This window comes from Sphaerodactylus townsendi, linkage group LG01 (genome assembly GCF_021028975.2).
Source record: "Sphaerodactylus townsendi isolate TG3544 linkage group LG01, MPM_Stown_v2.3, whole genome shotgun sequence".
Taxonomy (NCBI): Eukaryota; Metazoa; Chordata; class Lepidosauria; order Squamata; family Sphaerodactylidae; genus Sphaerodactylus; species Sphaerodactylus townsendi.
Genome location: NC_059425.1, coordinates 178,586,790 through 178,613,604, shown reverse-complemented (window position 1 = coordinate 178,613,604; position 26,815 = coordinate 178,586,790). Strand labels below are relative to the sequence as shown.

At 45.1% G+C, this 26,815-nt stretch overlaps 1 protein-coding gene across 1 annotated transcript in view; it reads left to right on the top strand.

Moving 5' to 3' along the window:
• The first annotated feature begins 4,705 nt into the window (after positions 1–4,705).
• The window catches only part of FNDC3A (fibronectin type III domain containing 3A), an 84,211-nt gene continuing 62,101 nt past the window's right edge, over positions 4,706–26,815 (top strand). The window contains exons 1-2 of the mRNA XM_048501018.1: positions 4,706–4,967; positions 10,972–11,047. Coding sequence (XP_048356975.1) covers positions 4,956–4,967; positions 10,972–11,047 — 88 coding nt within the window. The 5' untranslated portion in view covers positions 4,706–4,955. The remainder of the gene's footprint in view (positions 4,968–10,971; positions 11,048–26,815) is intronic.

Sequence of the window (26,815 nt, the reverse complement as noted above, 5' to 3'; positions counted from 1 at the left end):
CCCAGAAGCCGTGATTCAGCCCAAGGCGTCACCCACCTACAGCGTGGTAGTAGGGGAGTGTACAGGCTAATCTGAATTCCCCAGATAAGCCTCCACAGCTCAAGTGGCAGAGCAGGGAATCAAACCCGGTTCCTCCAGATTAGATACATGAGCTCTTAACCTCCTACGCCACTGCTGCTACTGTCTGTTCTGTAAGATTCCCTGTTTTCTACAAAATCATCCAAACTGTGTTCCTTAGTAGTGCTGTAAACTTTGCCATTTCGGAATATTCTAAAACTCTCAAAGTCCAATCTTTTGTTGGAATTATCTCTCAACTGTTGTGCATATAAGATCCTTGCTGCAGTAGTTATATACATAAACAGCATTCAATACTGCTTAGGAAAGAACAGAGCTGATTTTTTCAATGCAGCACCCAATTAATACACAGAAGTATCTATGCGACTGAAATACCTTGTCTAGGAGTTAATGCAAATATCCTCGACCCAGGCACTGGGCCAGGTAGGAGGACTGGAACACGAGTTGATGGTAGCTTCCCAAAACTGTTCCTGCCTGCATTGCCTTCTCTCAACTCCCACACAGCTATTGTTTGCCTCCTGTGTGCAAAGTAGTTTGTAATAGGTAAGAGCAAAGACAGCAGACTCAGGCCTCTTCCACACATGCAGAATAATGCACTTTCAACCCACTTTCATTGCATTTTTTATTTTTATTTATTTATTTGTTTGTTTGTTTGTTTGTTTGTTTATTAAAATTTATAGACCACCCAATCCCCAAGGGGCTCTGGGCGGTGCACAACACTATCTATATACAATATATAACAAGGGTTACCATAGTGACCATATATACTAAAATCCATTAAAACCATTAAAACAGCCGTCAAAAACAGTAACAATAGTAATGGCATCCCGTAACCCAATTCCTTTAAAACCACCCCACAAAGGAGGGAGCAGCCGGACTTTTGCAGCTGGATTTTACTGTGTGGAATAGCAAAATCCACTTGCAAATGATTGTGAAGGTAGATTGAAAGTGCATTATTCTGCATGTGCGGAAGGGGCCTCAGTCATGTTGTTGGGCTGTGGAACTCAGACCACTGTCTTCCATTTCAAATAGATCACATCTATTATGATCTGCACAAGAAAGGGGGGGTGTCATTTATTCTGCAGGTAACCTGCACACAAAAAGCCTGGAAAACCCACAACCTGGTGGTCAGCAATCCTATTTGTAATGGCCCTCCCATCTTCTGACCTGGATATAAGGGCTGATAGATCTTCATTCTTGCTTGTATCTGACAAAACGAACATTCTGTCATGAAAGCTCGTGCCCTGGAAAAGCTGGTTTGTTTGTAAAATACGAATGGATTCTAATTGTATTCTTAGCCCCTTTTACTTCTGTTCCATTTCCACGTTTCCGGTTGTTCTTTCAGATCTTGTTTTATGGCCTAATACAGTGATGGCGAACCTTTTCGAGACCGAGTGCCCAAATTGCAACCCAAACCCCACTTATTTATTGCAAAGTGCCAGCCCGGCAATTTAACCTGAATGCTGACGTGTTAATTTAGAAAAAAATGGTTGGCTCCCTCTTCCTCTGCCCCACCCGCTCGAGCAGGGGCCAGCCTGCTCTAGCCTCCAGCAAGTCCCGCATGCACCGCTCTGTGGCTCTCTAGCATCTCTGCCTCCTCTGCCCCCACCCCCACCCCCGTTTGGCAGCAGCCACCTGGAGCACAGGCACCAGTCCAGCCAGCCGAGTCCTCCCTGCTTACCGTGATGTGCACACGTCGTGCTCAGTGGCCCAGGCCAGCCTACGTGTGTGGGGGGGGGAGGTGATTTTCCGCCCCCCACATGACGAACTCTGTGTGTGCGTGCCCACAGAGAGGGCTCCGAGTGCCACCTCTGGCACCCATTCCATAGGTTCGCCATCATTGGCCTAATACCCTGTTTCCCCGAATATAAGACATCCCCGGAAAATAAGACGTAGTAGAGGTTTTGCTGAAGTGCGAAATATAAGGCATCCCCCGAAAGTAAGACGTAGCAAAGTTTTTGTTTGGAAGCATGCCTGACGAACAGAACACAGAAAAATAAGACATCCCCTGAAAATAAGACATAGCGCATCTTTGGGAGCAAAAATTAATATAAGACACTGTCTTATATTCGGGGAAACACGGTATGTATTTGCTCTCCAATAGGTTGCCTACCAATCAGGAAAAAAGATGTCCCTTAGCAGAGGGTTAATGCGTGGAAATCAGCAGCTGAAGAGAGCTTCGTGGCTTGACACTAAATAACATTGCTGGGAAATAGCTTGCGGATGTCCAGGATGGCACCCAGCTGATTGAGATGAATTCCTAACTCCAGACCAGGGCTAGAAAATAGACGGTGATTGTATCCAAGTGACTGAGATTCACTCCTGTCAATGTAACTGCTTTCAGATATAAGTACTTTGCCTGCTAAATGTTACCACTGTGTTAATTGAAGATGCTTTCCTTGATCTTGCTGTAATGGCTTCACACGCTTGGTAGCTAACTAGACTTGTCCCTGACACTCTTTACACCCGCGGGAAACGGGATGATTCTATTGCTCTGTGGGAATGAGAGACCAGGTGGCTTTATCTCTCTGTGTCGCTGACCTTGAGGCGCTCCAAAGTAACTCTTTCTCACATTCTTTGGGGAAACAGGAGGGGGGATCATTTCTGGGTAGAGGGGACACTAAAGCCAGGTCTGGCAGATCTGGCTTCTTGCAGGCTAGGTGCTTTGTTACCTTCCAATAAACACTACTGATCAACAGATCCAGAGTTGTTTATTGATTCAAAGGTCGAGACTTAACAGCAGATCAAACAGATATGAAAAGGACATTTAGATTGATTCCCCACTGCAGAGTTGACTAGATTCAACCCAGTTCCCTGAAAAGTAACTGACCTAGGTCGACTCCATTGTTACTCCCCACAGCAGCCAAGTTTGTCCCACCAGAGCAGAGCTCAGAGGGCGGGATCACCTCAGCGCCTCTTCTGCTCTTTGTTCCCGATTGGCTGTCGTGTTACCATGGGAATGTGAACGGGCGTCCGTTTTTTTTTTACATAATGGCAACATAGCCACAAATCAGTGCAGCTAAAAGCGGCGTGTAAACGTGTGCTGTTTATATGTATGGCCATCGCTTCGTATACAAGAAGGATTTTTTTTTTAAGGGTGCGTTTTTCCCCGCCACAAGTCTTTTGTTCTGAGCATGCCCAAAACACTGAACTGTGATTGGCTGACTGGAGGGAACAGTTCCTTGATGATTCCCCACTTTACCAGCTTCGACCTGAGTTCGACCTAGGTTCGCTGAAAAAGTTGTACCTCCCTGATGGAGTCGGAATTTGACAGTTTGAGGGGGTGAAGCTGGGACGGAACCGTGTCGAACTCAGTGGTTGTGGGGAATACCTAAGTCAAACCTAGGTTAAACCTAGGTCAAACCTGCCAGAGAGGAATCGACCTTAGAGGGACTGGTACCTACAAAACCACATTGCCTCATATTGCCCACGGAGGATACTTTGGTCCTCTAATAAGAACTTTCTGGTGGTTCCTGGCCTCAGGGACTTGCGATTGGCCTCAACCAGAGTCAGGGCTTTCTCTGCCCCAACCCTGGCCTGGTGAAACTCTCTGTCAGCCGATACCGGGGCCCTGCAGGACTTTAAACAGCTCCACAGGCCTAGAAGAGATTTTCCACCAGGCCTGTGGTTGAGGCTGCTCATGTGTCCTGATATCATCAGCTGGTCTCCGTACAACAATCAATTTGTGGTTATTCTGCCTTAACCCTTCTTGACTCAGCCCATGCTCAGATAGATGTTGGGACAGTTGTACCTCAGCTGGGTTTGTATGGTTTTCATAGGCTTTAATTTATTTGCTGCCATCATGTGTTTCAGTGTGTTTTTAATGATTGGTGTAGCGTTATCTCCCTTGGTTAGGGAGGGTGAGCTATAATAAAATAAAATGAGAAGTTGGCAGCCTTCCTTCTAGAAGCCATGCCAATATCCTTCTTTCTCTTTCACACACTCTCCCGACTACGTTCTCCCCTCTTCTCTTCCAACAGTCTCCCCCCGTCTCTTTTTCCGTATTTCCTTTCTCCTCAGCAGGCATCCACTCTTTCTGCCGACCTGCCTAAAAACATTTCAATTAGCCTTTCTACATATGCAGCCGAGCTCATTATCCTACGTGACGAAGCTTCAGGCGAAAGAGACAAATATGACTTCTCAGGCAGACTCGGGAGGCAGCAGCAAGAGAAACGTCAAATATGTGTTTTCGGTACTGTACGTGCAGACAGGTTAACAGGCGTGCCGAAAGAGCGAGGAGGTGCAGGAAATAAATGGATACAGCAAAGTCCTTGGGGACGAGGGATTTCTCTGCTACAGTTCATCTGCTAATAGACTGTCGCCGCCCACCGCTTCCCATATCCTCAGCCAAAGGCAGAAGTGGACGTGTTCCAGCTAGAATATTCCAGCTTGGAATCAGGGAAGAAAAAAATATCATTTTAAAGAAGAATATTTTCGGAAGCTTTGTTCCCTGAACTCTCGTCTTCTGTGGACTGACATCCAGAAGCAGATGCTGCTGGCAGCTATTTGTTGGTTCAGTTGCCATGGGGACAGGGCACCAGGCATCTCAAGAAGCTCTCTCTGCATTGGCTAATTTGATTGGAAGCTGATGCTTGAGGCAGGCATTGCAGGCTGGAGTGGTAATTGATCATACCTTCAGCATACTGCCTCTAAACGGTTGATGGATGTGCGGCTGTCAGGAGGAATACCATGACATGCTACCAGCCTTCGAGTTCAGATTGCGCTGCTAAATAATGAGGTCAACTTTCTGCACGAACAGCGAAGATCACCTCCATGTTCAGTGAATGGGATGGGTTGGAGAATTCGGAGCGGTGACAACTGAGTCTTCCTTTTATCCTCTCTCACCCTGGTAGCACCAGTTGAATGAGAGACGTTCAAGAATGCGGGCAACGGTGAGTTGAATGTCTGGTCTTTTGGCACGGTTTCCTAGACGAAGCAAGTCACTCGATTTGAATGCGTTCCATTTACAAGCCACGCTTTGCTGGAAAATAAGACATAAAACGAGGGCACGCATTAACGGTGACGAGTTTAGCGTATGCTTTTCTACAATTTATGTGTAAGTTGTTTTTGCTTTACTGTGTGGCAATTGATCTTAAAATCAATTTGAGCCTGCCACGCTTCACCCAAATTACTTCTTATGAACAGTAGGTCCCAATTACATCTGCTCTAAGGCTGCAAAATGTTGTCTTGGTGAGGCATGTTTCTTTTCCATTTGTGGATTTTTATTGGCTGTTGTGTAGTAAGAAGCAATGGAGTTGTGTGTTTAGATAACTATCAAAGTTGCAATCTGTATGTTCACAGCAAAGTAACCCAGGAGAGGATGCTGTTTTTTTAAATCATATGCAGAAATGTGGTTCCTTTAAAATACGGACTTAGAGCTCTGGAGATCTGAATGTTGCTCACTCCCCGTTTCCCTTCCTAAGCAATACCCTGGCTTTTCACCAAAAACACAGTTTGTTTTCATTAGAACCCAGCTGTTGTTCTGCTCTCTCCTTATTCTTCGAGTTTTAAGTTAGGGGGATTATTCCACACTATCCCTTGTGCAACCCAACCTTAATGCTCAGAATCTCATTACTAATATATTAGATGCTGGGTCACCAGCATTAGCCTGAGCGTAATCAATTTCAGTGATAGATTTTAATATCAGCTTTGCTGTGCTGAGACCATGTTGGGGGGGGGGGGGGGGAACAGTGACCTACAAATATTCCCATTGATAAAAAAGAAAGCCTCTCCAAGTACAAACATTAGGGGGCTCACAACTCAGCTGTAAAATTATCGTTTGATCCAAGGGCAAGCAAGAACGAATTGAGACAGTTTGGAAAACTTGAGCGCTCTGGCACCTGACTCATGTCTCTCTGCTTTAATTATGAAACAATCGGCTCTTTCCAGATACCCTCTGCCCCGGAAAATAGATAGAACGAGCTTTTGATTCCTGGGCTGATTACAATGCAGCCCCGACCGTCTTTCGGGAGAGCTGCGAGAGCACGCTCGGTTCATGACTCACAGGCATATGATGTTAAGTACTAAATTGCAGTGTTCCGTCTCCGAATCCCTGCCTGCTGCTGGAATAGGAGACGCTTTCTTTCAGGGAGTTGGTGCTAACACGAACTGACAGTTATATTTTGAAATGTGCGTTTCACCCTATTCAGCTGAATTTGGACACGGTTGGTAGCTTTAATCACGAGCTAGTCTTTTGGGTTTTCTTTTCTATCCCGTTTAATTATCTCTACCTGAATACTTTAAAAAAAAAACACTCTTCAGCATATGGAGTATGGGCATTCATGCTGTGATCTAAAACACTGTCACCTGGAAATAGGTTTGCCAGACACCTGGAGAAAGTATTCTTACTGTGTGTGTGTGTAAGGGGGAGTTGCCTTTCCTACCAGAACAAATATGTCCTCCCTCTTAATAGAGGCTTAATGGAATGTTATTTACTAGGTGATGTTATTAATCTCTATGCCGTGAGAAGCTTCAACGGCCCGCTTCCACATATTAATACTCCTCGGTTCAAAGGATGACACTTTTGTCCAGGTATATTGGCAACTCTACCTGGAGGTGATGTGAAAGGCCTTGATCTGAGGCTCCGGAGAGCCCAGCTAGTCAAAGTCAAAAACATTGAACAGGATGGCCTAGTCCAGTGGTGGCGAACCTTTGGCACTCCAGATGTTATGGACTACAATTTCCATCAGCCCCTGCCAGCATGGCCAATTGGAATTGTAGTCCATAACATCTGGAATGCCTAAGGTTCGCCACCACGGGCCTAGTCTACAGCAGGGCACATTTCTGTAGAACTCCAAAGTTCACCATTACTGGTTTGAAAATCCCCAGCATACCTTGCACTTGCTCTTGACAGCCAGTGTGGTATAGTGGTTAAGAGCAGGTGGACTCTGATCTGGGGAATCGGGTTCAGTTCCTTATTCCTCCACTTGAGTGGCAGATTCTTATCTGGTAAACTGGATTTGTTTTCCCCCTCCTACACATAATGCCTGCTGGGTGACCATGGGCTAGTCACAGTTCTTTGGAACTTTCTCAGCCCCACCTACCTCACAAGGTGTCTGTTGTGGGGAGAGGAAGGGAAAGGAGCTTGTAAGTCACCTTGAGTCTCCTTACAGGAGAGAAAGGTGGGGTATAAATGCAAACTACTACTCCTCCTCCTCTTCTCCTTCTCCTTCTTCCATATTGCAGGGGCCCACAGCTTGTTGCCCATGGAAGCCATGGTGCCTCAGACACCTTTTCTAGCATTTGTTTTCAGTAAGTGGTTGAGGTCAGGTGGAGCTTTTGCCCAACAAGGCTTCCGATTAACTATTGTAGATTTGTTGGCTATGCGGAATTTGAAAAAATGTTGTTTTGGTAGCAGCTGGCACCACGACACGGAACTACACAATTTTAGAACAGTACGGCCATCATTTTGTGGTTGGCTCGACCTCCTGCGGCAGCCATTTTGTGGCAGCCATTTTGTTGCTGCACCCACCGTGCCATGTCTGAATTCGAAATTTGCCTGTTGGGTCAAAAATATTGGGGACCTTGATGTAGTATGTCAACTGTCATCTGGTAGTGTGAATGGTTCTCCACTCCTCCTCAAATTTTATCGGTCACAATAACTCTGTGAGGAAGTCTAGCTTTCAGAAAAGTAATTCATCTGAGGTCACCCAGTAAATTTCATGGCTGGTTAGCTTGAATCTGGGTTCAGGGTTGTAACCATTATATCAAGTCTGTCCGCATTTGCGGGACATTCCTGACCCTGTGCTATACTTCCCATGCTCAAAGTGAAGATAGAATTGCTCAGAGTAAGGTTATATGTGGCCATCTCATATCAAACAGGACATGGGTCAGGTCTTGTTGACCGTGCATTTGAGCAAGAGTAGATCCCTTGTTGTAGTAATGCCGGAAGGTTTCTGATATGGATTACTGCAACATGTGTCTAGTGTAGCAATCCTGAGGAAAGTCCAGTGAGCTTAGAAGGTGTTTTATTTCTGTAAGTAATAAAAGGGGCAGATCAGGATACTAGACACTGTCTAGTTCCGTGGTGGCGAACCTTTGGCACTCCAGATTTTATGGACTACAATTCCCATCAGCCCCTGCTGGTCATGATGGCAGGGGCTGATGGGAATTGTAGTCCATAACATCTGGAGTGCCAAAGGTTCGCCACCACTGGCCTAGTTAGTAGATACATTCTGTGCTGCTTGTTAACCTTGTAGGCTGAATGAAGTCTGAATGAAATAATGTCTTAGATCCAAATTAACTAGACCAGACCTATCTGTTTCACAGTGCTGATGTTCTCAAGCATCTCTGTCACTGTCTGGAAGGACAGCTTTTCAAAAAGTTGGCAACAGGGCAAGAAGATGCCAGTTTTCATATCTTCCTTTTCATGTTTCACAAAGCCAATTATACAAATTCTGAAACAAAGATGCACAAACCTTGTTGCTTGGCAGGTCAGGTGACAAGAGACTTTTCAGCATTCGCATTTTCCTGTGTTTTGGGGGGGAGTGTCTTTTCTACACGTGTTTTGCTCCCCCTCGTGGTCGATTTGATATAACACAGATTTATACCTGAAAAACCTGCAGTTTGAATTTGCAGGGAGATATGCCAGACACAAACCAGTGTTATATCAGATTGAACACTAGATGGGAACACTAGAGGGAACAAAACACAGGCGGAACAGGATACATACAACCCCACTCCACCCCCCACCCAAAGAAACAGAAGTGCGGAAAATTAGAATGAGGAAAAGTCCTCGGTGTTTTTGTTTTGCAAAGTCTTGGGGAGCAGAACTGCTAACTTTGGGTTGGAAAATACCTGGAAATTTGGGCGTGCACAGAGATGGGATCCAGCAGGTTCTCACCAGTTCCCGAGAGTGGGTTACTAATTATTTGTGTGTGCCAAGAGGGGGTTACTAATTGGGTCTGTTTTTCATTTAGAAATTCCATTAGGTCCAAAAATCTTTTCTTTATCTTTATTAACCTTTAATAGGCATAAAGGGTCCAAAAATCATAAAGTCCTGTTGTTTCCTATGTGGCTGGTTAGCGAAGGTAGAAAACGGGATAATTCTCCCTGTTGGGCTGTTTTAAAAACATGTTTTAGAAATATGGTAAAGTTCCTTGTTTAGGGAAAGTATCCTTCTTTTGACTTCTAGAAACAAAATTAAGTATTTGAAAGTATTAAGTATTTGGCAGACAGTCAATTAGAGGAGAAGTAGTTGTTTCTGTTGGCAGTAGACGATAGGACTTGCTATAATGAGTTTAAATTATGGACAGAAAGACACCAGCTGGAAATTAGGAACTTTTTTTTTACAGTAAGAGTTTTTTACAGTAACAGAGAAATTATTAATGCCCCGGAATGCCCGGCCACGCCCCCGTCGTGCCCCGCCCAGCCCCATTGGCGCTACGCCATTGCTTGAATCCCACCACCATGGGAACCTATTACTAAAATTTTTGGATCCCACCACTGGGCATGCAGCTTGGGAACGGCAGGGTTGGGGGAGCGGAAGGACTTCAGCAGAGTATAATGCTGTAGGGTCTACCCTCTGAAGCAACCATTTAATTGAAGAGAACTGATCTCTATAATTTGGCAGTTAGCTGTAATTCCAAGAGATCTCCAGTCTGGCTACCTAGGTGTTTGGGAGAGATACGAATGTTAGCCACCATAATTGCCAAAAAGACAACTATGTTTTGAGCTGGATATAGGCGTCTATAGCTTTACCAACTGATCTATAGGATTGTCCAAGTATCCGGCTGTTTGGGGGGTTTTTGGGCTATGTGGCCAGGGTCTGGTAGTTTTTGCGCCTAATGTTTCACCCGCATCTATGGCTGGCATCTTCAGAGGCATGTCACAACTGTGCCACAAATTGAAACACATCTCATCATGGGATGCTTCTGAAGATGCCAGCCACTGATACGGGTGAAACCTTAGCAAAATTTACCAGACCATGGCCACACGGCCTGGGAAAAAACCCACATTTGCGGCCATGAAAGCCTCCAACATTGCATTTTCCAAGTATCCTTTACCAAATGAGTTCTACCTCTGAAGTACAATGTGATGCAAAAATTACTCCCACCTAAGTCCATTGACTTCAGTTGGCTTAGTTTGGAGTAACTGCATTGAATCACACTGCTGGATAGGTACTTTCAAAGGGGGTCTTGATTTAAAGCCCTTGAAAGACGCTGGCAATTGACTGCACCTGAAGTTTCCATAGTCATCTCTCTTGAAGGAATTCTGAGAAGCAGCTAGTGTAACCTCAGCTTGTGGGTTCAGTGGGGCAGAACTTGGAATGAGTTTGCAACAACAATTTTTAAAAACAAAATGGTTTACTTTCTTAACATATAACATATCACATCAACATTTAACATCACACTTCAAGGTCCTGTTCAGGTTGCATTTTCAAGTCCTTATATTTACAGTCTACTGATACAGCCAAGTCCAATTCTTCTTGGCAAGTGGGTTGGCTCCTGAAGACTCCAAGGGCTTGATGAACAGGATTCAACATGATGAAGGTTTCCAGGAGAACTCTCACCCATTACAACCACAAAAAGAACCCTGAAACAATAAATTCCAACATTTACAACATAGCAAAAATAAACAACTACCTTCCCAGTAGTTCCCAACAACATTGCAGTTACCTTAACAAGGTGTTAAGGGTTTATACCAATCAAGGTCTGAGTCTGGTAGCCTTGTCTCCTCCAAACTACATGAGCTCTGCAGCTTTGGGTCTCCACCCCTTTCTGGGTCAACCCATTCTGAGCATGGGGGTTACATTAGCACAGTCCACTGTGTGAAGACAGAGAGAAGGAGAGGGGGGCGGGGAAGGGAAGCGGGTGGGACATATTCTTTCATTAACCAGGAATAAAGAATTATGTTGAATGTATGGTATCTAATTGTGCACATTTAATCATTTTGAAGGTTATTCTGGTCCAGGTGAATCCAGGAGAAACATTTACAATAAGAAGAGAAGATGGACAATTTCAGTGCATTACAGGTACAGTGGGTTTATCTCATAGATTAACCCAAATCCTTATTTCCCACCCACCTTTTTATAAGCCAAAATAATTTGAATGAATAATTAAGCACCGTTGCTGTCTGGAAAGAGACGTGTATGATTATTATAGTTGTTGACAATGCATGAACACATGACTGGAGTCAGAGTGTTTGTTAGAAAGCTTCTAGCAGTGTTTTTGTGATAAGGTTTTATTGCAGAAGTCCGTGACCTCATAAGAACATAAGAACAAGTCAGCTGGATCAGACCAGAGTCCATCTAGTCCAGCTCTCTGCTACTCGCAGTGGCCCACCAGGTGCCTTTGGGAGCTCACCTGCAGGAGGTGAAAGCAATGGCCTTCTGTGGCTGTTGCTCCCGATCACCTGGTCTGTTAAGGCATTTGCAATCTCAGATCAAAGAGGATCAAGATTGGTAGCCATAAATGGAATGGTAGTTAAGGAGTACAGTCTACCTATGTATATGTTCAGTCCAACACATTTATTTATTGGTACTTCATATATAGCCTGCTTTTTTTTTTTTTTGCAATAGCTGCCCAAATGGCTTAAGTCACATGGAGAACCAAACCTGGAAAACGTGGATTGTTACCCACCCCAGTCTCTAACATTTGCATTGTGAATTGCATGTTTGCAGAGTATGCTGCACTCAGGTCCCTTCCGCACATGCAGAATAATGCACTTTCAATCCACTTTGAAGCTGGATTTTACTGTGCGGAATAGCAAAATCCACTCGCAAACAAGTGTGGAAGTGGACTGAAAGTGCATTATTCTGCACGTGTGGAAGAGACCTCAGGGATGTACATAGGTTGGGGCTGGAGATGCCAGCTGCCTATAGGGGAAAAATGTTTTGTCCCTTTAACAGAGGCTTAGCAGAATGTTGTTCATCATGACCAGCTACAGCTGTCTATTTCCATATATTAAATCTCTATTAAAGGGACAGGTCCCTTTTAAAAATCCAGGCTTGCTGGCAACCTAGCTTGGGCCCACAAGGCCTTTGTGCAAGCTTAGAGCATGACTCTTCAACCCTCCATCTTTCGTTTCCAATCCTGATAAAGGGCATTTGAGCCTCTCTTGTGCTTTTTGCGCGGACACACGTGACGTTTGAGTGTGGGGAAAGTTTTGGAAGAGAAACACCACAGATCTTGCAGCTGCTGCAGATTTTACATTTGTGTGAGGACTCGGAGCCATTTTCAGCCTTGCATGAGGAAAGAGTCTAATAGACACTTGTTGCATTCCAATAAAGAAGAGGGACATGCCATGGCTGTTGTTGGCTACGGCAATCCATGCAGCTTCCTGCATTATCTTTGTTGATAGTATCTATTCACAGGGCACATCTTCAGCTGTGCAATGCTTCCTTGGTCGAATCCCCACTACCTTTTTAGCCAGATTTCAGGACGCAAAGTAACCTGGTTTCAGGGACGACCTTCCCGTTGCTTGTGCGACAGACATGGATTCTTCCAGTTTCTAGCTCTCGTTCTTCCCCTTATCCCACTTCCCAGCAGAACCTGCTTGCAAGTGGGTCAAACCACATTGGCACGGTTCAGAGACAGATCCGAGGGGGAGGGGACAGGGTTTCGTTTCCCACCCTGGAGCGTGGCGCAAAACTTGGGCAACCAATCAGCGCTCTGCTGGCGCTGAAGCGATGTGCGTGCAGCCAGCCTTTCCTGGGTTTCGTTTTTGCTTTTGCCATCGTTGAGCAAGAGCAGAAGGGGACGTGAGCCGGTCAAACGTGTAACGATTTAATCGTTAACTGTTCACACAGTCAAACGGTTAACTGTTCACCCAATAAGCCGCATAAACGTTCATCCCAGTGAACGTTAAACTAGAAAACGTTAACTTTTTTTGCGGTCCCGCCCCAACACGGCACGTTTTCGCAGGGAGAAAGGTCCCGCCCCAACAAGGCACGCCAGCCAATCAGGGGAGACTGGTGAAACGAGATCGCCTGGTAGTGGAGATTGCTACATTTCTGGAACCCAGGATAGGCCTCTGTGTGTCTGCTGTGTGCATGTTGCGGTGGGGAGGTTGAAACTCTGATGAAGAGGTGCAGTTTCACTATGAACTGGTTTTGATCTGCGTAGAATTTTCCAGCGGGGATTCAACCCTTATCGACGCTACAGTTGCTTATTCCTGGTTACCTTTAACTTAGTCCTCTCGTTAACAAGCATGGAGACTTTTCCCACAATATTTTGGAATTGTTCTGTGACAGCTGTCACATATGCCACGTAGAGTCAAAAACACTTGAGGGTCAATTACCCACCAGCACTGTGGTGCGCAGTGGGACAGGAAGTGCGTCAGGGCAAGAAATCTTTTTCCAACGCACTTCCTGCTTGCAGCACGCCAAGAAATGAGGTGCATAGTCACAGCTTCTCGGAGCTCTCTCAGCCCCACCTACCTCACAGAGTGTTTGTTGTGAGGGGGGAAGGGCAAGGAGATTGTAAGCCCCTTTGAGTCTCCTTACAGGAGAGAAAGGGGGGATATAAACTCCTCCTCTTCTTCTTCTTCTTCTTCTTCTGCAGCAGCAGCATTGGGGCAATATTTCTTGTCCCAATGTGCTTCCTCTTGCCACACGTGTGGTTCATGCTTTCTGCAGGAAAACTGAGACCACTTCTGGCATGGGACGAGTGGGTAATTAGCTGAGGTCTCAGCTCTGGTAGTATGCATGGCTATTTAATATGAAAAATAAGCGTGGATGAGATTGTGCCTGATTTCTGTGGGGATAAATTTGGAACAGAACTCGTACAACAATGTAAGTTCATAAATTTCTTTAAGTTGAAACTTTCCAACGTACAAAACAATACAACAGGATGTGTATAACACAACGCTTTGGTGTAACAGAAAACAGAAACTTGCTGAGGATAATGTATTTTGAGGTCATTGCGTGATATCAACTACTGTGTTTCCCCGAAAATAAGACAGTGTCTTATATTAATTTTTGCTCCCCAAGATGCGCTATGTCTTATTTCCAGGGGATGTCTTATTTTTCTGTGTTCTGTTTGTCAGGCATGCTTCCAAACAAAAACTTTGCTACGTCTTACTTTCGGGGGATGCCTTATATTTCGCACTTCAGCAAAGCATCTACTATGTCTTATTTTCAGGGGATGTCTTATATTCAGGGAAACCTGGTAGCAAAGTCCAACTTTTCTGGTCCCCTGAAAGCCAGAGTCTTCCAATGCAGTTCTCTTGCTCAAAGGGACAAACTAGACTTGTCAGGTTCCTGGTAATGGTAGGCAAACTCCTGGCAATTATAGATACTACCTGCTGACAGTCAGCTAGTTGGCAGGTGGCAGCAGGCCAGCCAAATGATGGGGCACTGCACAATGACATCACTTCCCACATGACCAGGAAATGCCAGCATCGCCCTAGTGAAATGCTTGAGCACTTCTTTTCATGCAATAGAGTTTTAGGGCAAGTGCTAAAGCATCGCCTCAGCACAGTGCTGGCGTTCCTGGGTTTATTTTACTTATTTTATTAGATTTATATCCTGCCCTTTCCCGCCTGAAGTCAGACTCAGGGTGGGCTCGTGGCTGTACCAGAAATGACATCATCATGCAGCAGGAGTAGTTGTTCCCCCAGTAAATACCTGCCTCCCCATCTCTTGCAAGTTTCCGGGCCATGCCTGGCAACCCTTGAACAAACTTGATCTCACAGGTTTCAAGCATACAACCCTACAATCACAATACGATTCCAATAACAATACTAGTCATACTAAATTTACTGCCTTTTCCCATTACCAGAGTTGTGAAACAAAGGAAGGCAACAGCAAACCACGCCTCTTCATCTTTTGCACTGAAAACTCTTTGGCAGGGATCTCACCAGTGGTGGGATCCAAAAAATTTAGTAACAGGTTCCCATGGTGGTGGGATTCAAACAGTGGCGTAGCGCCAGTGGGGCTGGACTGGGCATGACGGGGCGTGGCTGGGCATTCCGGGGGCGGGGCATTAATAATTTCTCTGTTACTGTAAAAAACTCTTATTGTAAAAAAAAAGTTCCTAATTTCCAGCTGGTATCTTTCTGTCCATAATTTAAACTCATTATAGCAAGTCCTATCGTCTACTGCCAACAGAAACAACTACTTCTCCTCCAATTGACTGCCTGTCAAATACTTAATACTTTCAAATACTTAATTTCAAAAGAAGGATACTTTCCTTAAACAAGGAACTTTACCATATTTCTAAAACATGTTTTTAAAACAGCTCAACAGGGAGAATTATCCCGTTTTCTACCTTCGCTAACCAGCCACATAGGAAACAACAGGACTTTATGATTTTTGGACCTAATGGAATTTCTAATGGAAAAGCAGACCCAATTAGTAACCCCCTCTCGGCACACACAAATAATGAGTCACCCACTCTCGGGAACTGGTGAGAACCTGCTGGATCCCACCTCTGGATCTCACCCTTTTAAAGCCTGCAGGCACCTTTAAAATTCTGATGTGTCATGGTGGCCATAGCCACAAAATGGCTGCCACAGGAGGCAGGAGGCAGAGCCAGCCGTGAAATGATTGCCGTAGCTTTACTTCACACACACACAGTGAAGATTTTTGTAATGGCTGTTGTTGTCAAAAGCAACATTTTTAAAAAAATTGCACAGTCAATGAAATCCCCAATAGCTGTTCAGAAACCTTACTGGGCAAAAACCCTACCAGAACCCACCGCCTCTGGGGTCACTGAAAGTCAGTTGCTATTTAACAACAACAAAAGCCAGCACATTTGGGTTTCCATTGACGGGCAGTAATTTGTGGTTTTATTTGATTTTTGTAAAAATATTATTAACTTTGTAGGGTTTATGCCAGTTGTAGGCTATTGTCATGTACATTACTTGAACAAGGATAGCATCTAACAAACAGGATAAGAATGATAGAATTTCGTACGCATGGGACCGAAGCGTTGATTCCAGCAGAGAGAGAAAGAAAGAGGAACGTTTCAGCAGCAGCTGTGTCTTCAATCTGTTCATGGATTTTTTCCTGCAGAAGTGAGGTGAGGTTAGAGATAAACAATACAATCCCTAAGCAGAGTTCCACCTTTCTAAGTCCCTTAAAGTCAACAGGACCAGAAAGATGTAGCTCTGTTTAACATGGTACTGGAAATACTGGACATTAGTCAAAGAGACCTAGGTTTACATTTCTGATCCACCATGTTGTTCATCAGATCGCCAAAGCCAAGTCATTCTTTCTCAGCCTCCCCCCACCCCCCATCTGCACCGCCCAGATCTGTTATAAACACTCTCAGTCACCCGTTTTATTAGGTTTTTCATTGTAACCTGTTATACTCAGGTTCAGGAGAAACCATTCACTGAACCCACTGGTTAAAATTTAACAGGTTTATTATCAAAAGGGGCAGAGCAAGTGGTGTTTCCTGTTCTACTCGAAGCCGCATAGAGATTACAACAGTTTGTTTGTTTGTTGCATTTATACCCTGCCAACCTCCCGAAGGACTCAGGATGGCTCACAATAAAATCATATAAAAGAATCAATACAATAAATAATATAAAATGGACATTTAAACATTATAAATAGTATAGGCTTAAAAACAGATTACAAACAGATGACATAAAAAAATCCACATGGAGACGTTAAAATGGATGCGTGGGCTGTATCCAAACAAGGACCAGGAATGATCTTAGAAAAAAGGATGCCCAGCTGGCTCAGCAGAAAAGGCCCGGCAGAACAACTTTAATTTACAGGCCCTGTGGAACTGAGATAAAAGTTTATCTTTCCCTTATCTCCCATGATGCAATGGTCCCTCTCCATTCCCCCATTGGCTAAGGATATTTAGAATCACTTTCAGATCCGCCTATTACATGTCATAAACATATCATAAGCCACTACCCCACATGTAGCAAGTCCCCCTCCCCCTCCCCTGATCATTATCAACACCTCTTATTCATACCAGGGCGTAAAAGTTAATATGCATTAGCCTATTAAACATAGGTAGGCATATTTTGAATCTGTATAAAATTTTATGCTTTGGTGCACAAAAAGCTACAATGCCCTTTTAAGTGCATATAATTTACAGGCTTGGGCTGACCAAGCCACTCGTAATTTACCTGACTCTTTTAAACTTCTCCCTTCCACTATAGCATACCCACTTGTCCTCTTCCCCTCCACCATTTTAGGGGACCCATCTGTGTAGACTTCCACTGCCCCAGAAATGGGTTTATTTCTCAGATTAAAATGGGCCTTAGTCTAAAAGTCAATAACTTTTACCACAATCATGTTTCCACAGATTTTCTCATGGGCTGCCTTGTGTAAGAAAATCTGCTGGAATGAGAGCTGGGCCAGTCACCAGTATTAAATCATTTTGCTCCAACAATGTAGTTTTATATTTTAATAATCTGGGATCAGCCAGCCAATGTCCTGCCTTTTGTGTTAGCAAAGTTTTAAATTGGTGAGGAGTTTGTACCACCAATGCCCCTCCCAGGCAGTGGTGGGATCCAAAAATTTTAGTAACAGGTTCCCATGGTGGTGGGATTCAAACAGTGGCCAATGGGGCTGGGCGGGGCACGACGGGGGCGTGGCCGGGCATTCCAGGGGCGGGGCATTAATAATTTCTCTGTTACTGTAAAAAACTCTTACTGTAAAAAAAAGTTCCTAATTTCCAGCTGGTGTCTTTCTGTCCATAATTTAAACTCATTATAGCAAGTCCTATCGTCTACTGCCAACAGAAACAACTACTTCTCCTCTAATTGACTGTCTGTCGAATACTTAATACTTTCAAATACTTAATTTTGTTTCTAGAAATCAAAAGGAGGATACTTTCCTTAAACAAGGAACTTTACCCTATTTCTAAAACATGTTTTTAAAACAGCCCAACAGGGAGAATTATCCCGTTTTCTACCATCACTAACCAGCCACATAGGAAACAACAGGACTTTATGATTTTTGGACCTAATGGAATTTCTAACGGAAAAGCAGACCCAATTAGTGACCCCCTCTCGGCACATACAAATAATTAGTAACCCAGTCTCAGGAACTGGTGAGAACCTGCTGGATCCCACCTCTGACCACGGGTACCCCCGGCCTACCACATGGTATCCACAGGCAGATGGCTTTGCAAGGGAATTAGACACATTGATGGAAGAGAGTGGCTAGCAGCCATGCTGCCTGAAGAGAAGAGACATGAGGCAACATCGAGGAAAGCCTCGGCCTCTGTGCCCTGTTGTTGGACCTCCAGAGGAACTGATTGGTCACTGTGTGAGGCAGGATGCTGGACTTGGACCTCCAGTCTGATCCAGCAGGGCTCTGAATGTTTCAAGGGGCTTCTGAAAGCAATAATTCCAGATCAGGCTTGAGGTAACAAGAGCTCCCTCACTAACTTTCATCAATGGATGGAAAAATCAATCCTATTAGAGAACTGAAAATATACAATGTTCCCTTGGTGGTGGGATTCAAACAGTGGTGTAGCGTCAATGGGGCTAGGTGGGGCACGACGGGGGCGTGGCCGGGCATTCCAGGGGCGGGGCATTAATAATTTCTCTGTTACTGTAAAAAACTCTTACTGTAAAAAAAGTTCCTAATTTCCATCTAGTATGTTTCTGTCCATAATGTAAACTCATTATAGCAAGTCCTATTGTCTACTGCCAACAGAAACTACTTCTCCTCTAATTGCCTGCCTGTCAAATACTTAATACTTTCAAATACTTAATTTTGTTTCTAGAAATCAGAAGAAGGATACTTCCCTTAAACAAGGAACTTTACCCTATTTCTAAAACATGTTTTTAAAACAGCCCAACAGGGAGAATTATCCCGTTTTCTACCTTCGCTAACCAGCCACATAGGGAACAACAGGACTTTATGATTTTTGGACCTAATGGAATTTCTAATGGAAAAGCAGACCCAATTAGTAACCCCCTCTCAGCACACACAAATAGTTAGTAACCCACTCTTGGGAACTGGTGAGAACCTGCTGGATCCCATCTCTGCTCCCAGGGTTAATTTTTTTGCTCTCTTCTACTATCAAGGCAGTCGCAGCACATGCTTGGAGGCAACTGGGGTACCCTTGTATTACTGAATCCAGCAGTTTAGACAGGAAAGCTACTGGATGATTTTTTTTCCCTGCCCACTTTTGGGTGTGAACTGCCAAGGCTGTTCCATTTCTGGTTGTTACAAACATGTGAAAAGGTTTGGTCTGGGAAGGAAGAGTGAGAACTGGTGCCTGCCAAACTGCCTTTCCCCTTTTCCATCTCAGTCCAAATCAGGGGTGGAGCGAGGGGAACTGCACCAGGGGCACATGTGCACCCTGCCCCCCTGCCGCAGCACTGCTCGCCTTGCCCCAGAATGCCCCCTCCATGCCCTGGCCATGCCCTCACTGTGGCGTGCACCCGGGGCGTCATGCCCCCGCAGTCCTGTTGATGCTACGCCACTGGTCCAAACCTTCAGGTTCACTATTCCCCCCCCCTTCCCATGTCTCCCACTCAAAGGAAAATATTTCCTACTGTTTGGGTCCAAAGGACATGGCCATAATGTATTCTTCAAATAAACCACCCATGTTTTGAGGGAATATGACTAAGCAATGTGTACGGATTACAAACAATAGGATACTTTACTTTAACAAAAGTTTGGCTTAATTTTTGTACTAATCTGAAACTCCCATCTGGCTTTTTAACAGGTAAAATAGGGATATTATAGGGAGACATGAAAGGTTCCATCAGTCCTCCCTCCAAGAGGTCAATAATTACTGGTTGCAATCAAAAATTCAAAGTTCAAAGAAACCTTTAATGGCATAATACACTTACAATCCTAAAACCAGTTAGGCTCATGAGGCAATAACATCACATTTGGCCAGAATTTCCAACTTGTCCTTGGACTCACCATTTAAGAGAAATACAACTCTTTGTTCATCCAATAAGTTCTCAGTCCCTTCCAACAATGGGCATAGATATATCTTTCTAGACAAATTACAGGGGGGGGGGGCAATGTAACAGGACATGCAAAACCAATTCTTCGCAGCTGGTAACACAACTGCATATCCTTTCCTTATGTGGAGTTCCTAAGTGCCTCTCCTCTGTCTAAGGGTGGAAGGTAAAACCGCATTACCCCATATGTCCCTACTCGGCCTCTGCGTTCGGCAGAGGCCAATCTACTGGAAGTCTCTGGCCCCTCGATGATGCAACTGGCCTCCACCCGGGCCAGGGCCTTTACGGCTCTGGCCCCGGCCTGGTGGAACACTCTCCCTCCAGCTGTCCGGGCCCTGCGGGATCTTGGCGATTTCCGCAGGGCCTGTAAGACTGAGTTGCTCCACTGGGCCTTTGGAGAGACCAGTCGCTGAATTGTGCCCCCCCCCCCCCCTGTTCTCCTGTGAGGGTCCCTTTACATCTTTGGGACCCACTGTGCCTCCCTCTTCCCTCTTCCCTTGTTAGGAGGATTTTTAAGTAAGGGTTTGCAGGATGCCAATTTTATGTAGCAATTGCTGTTTTAAATTAAATTAATAATTTTAGAGTTTATGGGGCTGAGTTCTTAATGTTAGGTATTATTTATTAGTTGCTATTTACTCGCCCTCTTGTTATTGTATTTTATGTTGATGTTGTACACCGCCCAGAGCCCTTCGGGGATGGGGCGGTATACCAAATTGAATAATAATAACAACAACAACAACATCTAGCTAAGGTCAGGGCCCTCTACCATGTACTCTGTACAGATACCCAGTGATGTTTAATTTTGTAAATGGAATATTCAAATAGAGAGGGGAACAAAATTTATTGGCTTCCTTCAGCAAGATCAGGAATTCTTCCTTTAGGAGGGTTTTTTTTGATAGTCTGAAATATTTCCCTTTCTGACAATTGGGACAACTACAGAAGACCCCAGGGCATGTAATTTATTTTTGATTTTTGTCCGCCATTTGGATCACTGTATTGCAAGTAGTGCCCGATATAAGAGGCTTTTCACATCTTGGTGGAAACTTTGATTGAAGTTGCAATAGATGATTTGGGGAGTATACATTCTAATTATTTTTTTATCAAAGGATTATTTGGGTGTTTAAATCCACAAAGGTGTCCACTTGCTTATTGACACACTCCTTGAAACTTTGGTCCAAAGGAGTAATGCCCACGCGAGTCTTGTCTAATATTGTTCCTCTAATTAAGAGGGCACCAGTTGATAATCGGGATCGATGTATGGACAAATTACAGGATGCTGATTTGATGCAAAGTAATGGCACATCGTTTATGGAATTGAGTTGAGCAACCAATGGGCAGGAAGCGAGATTTTGGAGGAGAATGTAGGAGAATCGTTTGGTCACCTGCTGGAAGGAGAACAAAACGAAATTATAGAAAGATCAGTCTCACTCAAGAATAGCTTTTTGACAAGTAAAAAGAGGAATGCCAGTGAAATTTCTTCGGGTGAGCAATTTACAGAAAGAATGAATGCTTCCTCCAATCAAATAATGCCCATTGTAGATTACTTAATTTGGTTTCCTGATGAAGCAATTCAGAACAGTACCCCAATGGAGGCTGTGACAACCCTTGTAGAAAGAGAAACCATCTTAAAGCTTTCTTCATGTGTGGGCACAACTCTGCAGGTTGAGCTCAATCCTTCCTTCTGTTCCAATATGGCAGTGGTGGCAAACCTATGGCATGGGTGCCAGAGGTGGCACTCAGAACCCTCTCTGTGGGCACTCGCAAATAGAGTTCATCATGTGGGGGAAAATGCCCCCCCCCCCACATCTAGGCTGGCCTGGGCCGCTGGGCTCAATTATTAGCATTAAACCTAAGACCTAGTTTTGGGGAAGCAGTGTAGGTAACCCTGTTAAGCACTGTTAAACTCCACTGATTTTCACGCGAAGAACTAAAGCACGATCCTTTACCTGGGAGTAAGCTCGGTTGCTGGCAATGGGGTTTGCTTCTGAGTAAACCCTCCTAGGGTCGTGATTCACCCATTGGAAGAGTTGCACGGTTGCTTCAAAGCAAAGCCACCATCTACCACCAAGCTTACTCCCAAGCAGCGCACACCTCAGAGCCAACCATTTTTTCTAAACTAAAACCTCAGTATTCGGGTTAAATTGCCGTGTTGGCACTTTGCGACAAATAAGTGGGTTTGGGGTTGCAATTTGGACACTTGGTCTCGAAAAGGTTCGCCATCACTGCTCTACGGAGTTGCAGCAGCCAATTGAACAGGAAACAGAACCCGACTTGGATCTACGCTCCAATAGGGTGATAAATTATGAGAAGTTTAAAAACACCAGAGGTAGATCATGGGCCCAGCAACTTGAGGAAATTAAAGAAACAGACTTGCTTTCTTCTGTCTTGGAACCTAAACACATCACAATATTTCACCTTCCCAGGCCCAAACCAAGATACTTGAAGGAATGTGATGTTGGCAGAGGCGGGGGGGGGGGGGATGGCTCCTGAGGAAACACCTGCTCTGCCCCCCTGCGCCCTCCAGTGCCCCATTTACCTTAGCCGGCAAGAGCCCCCCTGCGTCCCCCACACTCTCCCCCCGGACCCACCCCTGCCAGGCTGTTCTTTCAGCCGGTGGAGCCTACACCAGCTGAGGGTACAGCCTGGTGGGGCCGGGCTAAGGGTGGCGGCCCAGCCAGGTGGTTCCACCAGCTGAAGGAGCAACCTGCCGGCACAGGCCAGAGGGGAGGGGTGTGGGGGTGATTATCTGCCCCCAAGTGACCAGCTGGCATGCGCCCGGGGACGTGTGACCCCACATGTCCCTGTGAGCACTCTGCCTCTGCATGTTGGTGAGGGAGCAAACTTGTTTTCTGTGGCTCCAGAGACTAGGACCAGGAGTCACGGGTTCAAGGCGAAGGAAAAGAGATTCCTCCTAAACATCAGGAAGCATTTCTTATCCCCCCTCAGCCATAAGAATGTTCTTAACTTCTCATTTGTCATTATATCGAACCGGGATAAAAGCAGCAGCAAAAACATTATTGTGTGGCAGTTTTTCGCAGGTGGTACGGCTGTTCTGTGAAGGCTTATTATGTTGTAGATGAGTAATTTCGTACATCAGAGTGATTCACCTGCCAGGTTTAGCATGAATGAGGTCTGTTTGTAGAAACGAATGGCACCGATCGTCCATTCAAGAATTCTCTGTAGTGCGATGAGTTAAGATTTTCTAACAGTTGCCACGCTATTAAATATTATTTGACATAAGAATAGCTACAATACATGTGGATTTATTCCAAAAGGAAATGCCTGCACTCCTAACCAAATGAGGAAAATATGCAAATTAGAATGCGTCAAATTCTTCCATGCTTTAAAAAGACATTATCCTTCCATACTCTTGTTATGCCATAAAACAATAGCTTCCATATTGAGCAGATGGTACTTGGGGGTGGGGGACTATGAACATTAACCAAATAGCAACTGCCCTTCCCCTAAAAGTAGTATGCACACAGACGTAATTTTCCATATTACCTTTTCAAGGGATAAGAAGATGAAGAAGTATTTGGATTTATACCCCTTTTTTCTCCCCTGTAAGGAGACTCAAAGGGTCTTACAAACTCCTTTTCTCTTCCGCTCCCCACAACAGACACCTGGTGTGGTAGGTGTGGGCAAGAGAGTTCTGAGAGAACTGTGACTATCCTAAGGTCACCTATTAGGCTTCATGTGTGGGAGCAGGGAAACAAATCTGGTCCACCGGATAAGAGTCTACTGCTCAGGTGAGGAGTGGGGCATCAACCCCAGTTCTCCTGATTAGAGTCCACCCGCTCTTAATCACTATACCACGCTGGTGGTGTAGGAGGAGAGAAAACCAACTATGTCATGAAATATCCAAAGTGTTGGACAACTAAGAGGCCAGGAGCCGTGACTGACCTTACTCCATCTGCTAAGTCACTGATGGAGGGGAGTAATTCTGTTAGAACTTCCACTTCCTAGTCTGTGACTCAACACAGGTCCCCAGTTGTGGAGTAGGGGCGGCTCTCCCAGACTTCCTGCAGCTTTCCTCTCCAACCAACCAATCACAGGGCTGGCTGGGCTTGTCCCTGGGGCAGGGCCAGGCAGGTGGAGCTAGGTGGACCAGTCTTCAGCCTGGTTCACTTGGCCAGCATCTGTATGAGTTCCGGAATCATATTCACCTTTGATGGTTTCTCCTACCCAACCCTCACTTGCTTTGCTGGCAAGTACAGTTCAACATTACTTGTTAGAATGGTTTTATTCCTGTTTTATTTTGTTTTCAAAACTGGGTAGGTTTTGGCATTGGGCTGGATCCATTTGGTGAAGGTTGGGCCTAGGTGTCCATCATTCTAGTTGGGAATCCCATTAAGAGGGTTCAAGGGCCAAGCAGTGGCGTAGTAGGTTAAGAGCAGGAGCATTCTAATCTGGAGGAACCGGGTTCGATTCCCCGCTCTGCCACTTGAGCTGCGAAGGCTTATCCAGATGTTCATGGACTACAAATCCCATCAGCCCCTGCCTGCATGATTTGATTCCCCGCTCTGCTGCCTGAGCTGTGGAGGCTTATCTGAGGAATTCAGCATGATTTGATTCCCCGCTCTGCCGCCTGAGCTGTGGAGGCTTATCTGGGGAATTCAGATTAGCCTGTGCACTCCCACACACGCCACCTGGGTGACCTTGAGCTAGTCACAGCTTCTCGGAGCTCTCTCAGCCCCACCCACCTCACAGGATGTTTGTTGTGAGGGGGGAAGGGCAAGGAGATTGTAAGCCCCTTTGAGTCTCCTACAGGAGAGAAAGGGGGGATATAAATCCAAATTCTTCTTCTTCTTCTTAGAAGTGAAAATATAGTCTGTCTAAAATGTTTTTTTTTCCTGGCTGTACATTCCCACAAGCATATGGCTGTCTCCTTCAATGGTGGACAATTTATTTATGTATTTGCCTCCTTTTATACATAAATATTCTCAGTTGGGTGATCAAGATATCAGTATAAGAATAATCACATCCATCAATTCCCTTGTCACTCTGTTATGGCATGGCGTTACGTAGGATATAACTGTGTGGGGAGCTGATTCTAGCAAGACACCCCAATCATATACTTAGCAGAGAAGAGAATCATATACTTAGCAGATTCTCAGTTGCTTTTTATGTACAAGTTTACTAACCATAAGGGAGGGTTACATGGAGATAAAATCGGAAAGCCTTTCTTTCCTGTTACTTGCCTACATTACTGTGCATCTGGTGCCATCTTGCTAACTAGGTGGTGTCCTGCTGTCTCACATGTCTTCCTCCTGCTCAGACATAGAAACCAAGGCCCCTTCTGCACTTGCAGAATAATGCACTTTCAATCCACTTTCAATGCACTTTGCACCTGGATTTTACTGTGCAGAATAGCAAAATCCACTTTTAAACAATTGTGAAAGTGAATTGAAAGTGCGTTATTCTGCATGTGCGGAAGGGGCCCAAGTTAACTTTATAGCTTCTGATGTACATGCTCCCTAACATGTAAGCCATGGCTACCTGACTAACCAATAGCTAATCAATAGATCAGGTTATAAAGAATGTGTTTACATACAGTTAACCCTTTTATGACTCTTGCAAAATCACAACACATTAGTATGATACCTTTTTTTCTAAAACTGTTTTGGGACCCTCGAGTCTCAAAAGCTTGTCTCTGTGTGTATGTGTATGTGTGTGTTAAGTGTTGTCAAGTCACTTCCGACCTATACCCGGGGAAAGTTGTTGGTCTCTAAAGTGCTACTGGACTCGAATCCAGCTCTTCTACTGGAGACCAACATGGTTACCATCTGAAATTCTTCCTACTTGTATCTGACAAAAGGAGCTTTGACTCTCAAATGTTTATACCCTGAAAAATCTCATTGGTCTCTAAGGTGCTACCAGATTCAGATCTAGCTCTTCTAAGGTCCAATCCCCACTACCGTCTTAGCCAGGTTTCAGAACACAAAAAAAATGTAACCAGGTTTTGAGGTGGTCAGATTTGTGTTCTCAAAGAACCTGGCTAAGACAACAAGATGAACCGACTGAGGAGAATTAGTCCCTCAAACTCCTGGTTAGTTTATGTGTTCAAGAGCCTGGCTAGGACGGTAGTGGGGATTCGACCTAAGGCAGACCAACATGGCTACCCTCTCAAAACTAAATTCGCCCCTTGTACACTGTTCTTCTTTTTGTATCTTCTACATGCAGCTGGGATCACTAGTTGCAGATAGCACATGAGCAAGGGACAAGTATACTGATAAGCATCAGAGGTGGGTATATAAGTGGGAAAGTTGCTGGCAGTGTGCAGTGGCGTAGCAGCCAGGGGACTGGGCGACATCTTGCCCTGGGTGCACGCTGGTGCGGGGGTGTGGCGTGGGCATTCCGGGACATTCCAGGGGTGTTCCAGGGTGTGGCGGGTGGGGGCGTGGCAGGGGTGCAGGGCACACATGTGCCCCGGGCACAATTCCCCCTCGCTACAGTTCTGGCAGTGTGCCCTGCCACAAGTCTGGGGCCCTACAGTTGCTCGCCTCAGCATATGCTTACTCCAACTCTGGAAACAAAGTTGCTTTCCAACATAGCTTCACCATGTTTTACCTTGATTTGCTAGGGATGAAGGGGATATGGGCAGCCCAATCCTCAGCCCGAGGCGGCCAGGGAAAAACTAAACTAAATAAATAAATCACCACCAGAAAGCTCTCCTTAGGGCTCGATGGACTTATGACAACCCTATGTCCAAGCCCCAACACCCCCAGGAACCCCCCCTCCACACACACACACATTGGCGTTCAATCAGATTCCAGCACAGCTCTGCAGAGTCCCAGACATCCGGGCTTGGCTGCTGTGAAGCTAAAGGGTGGCCAACTGCTGACTCTTTTGCCCCCTATAGGAGCAGCAGTGGCGTAGGAGGTTAAGAGCTTGTGTATCT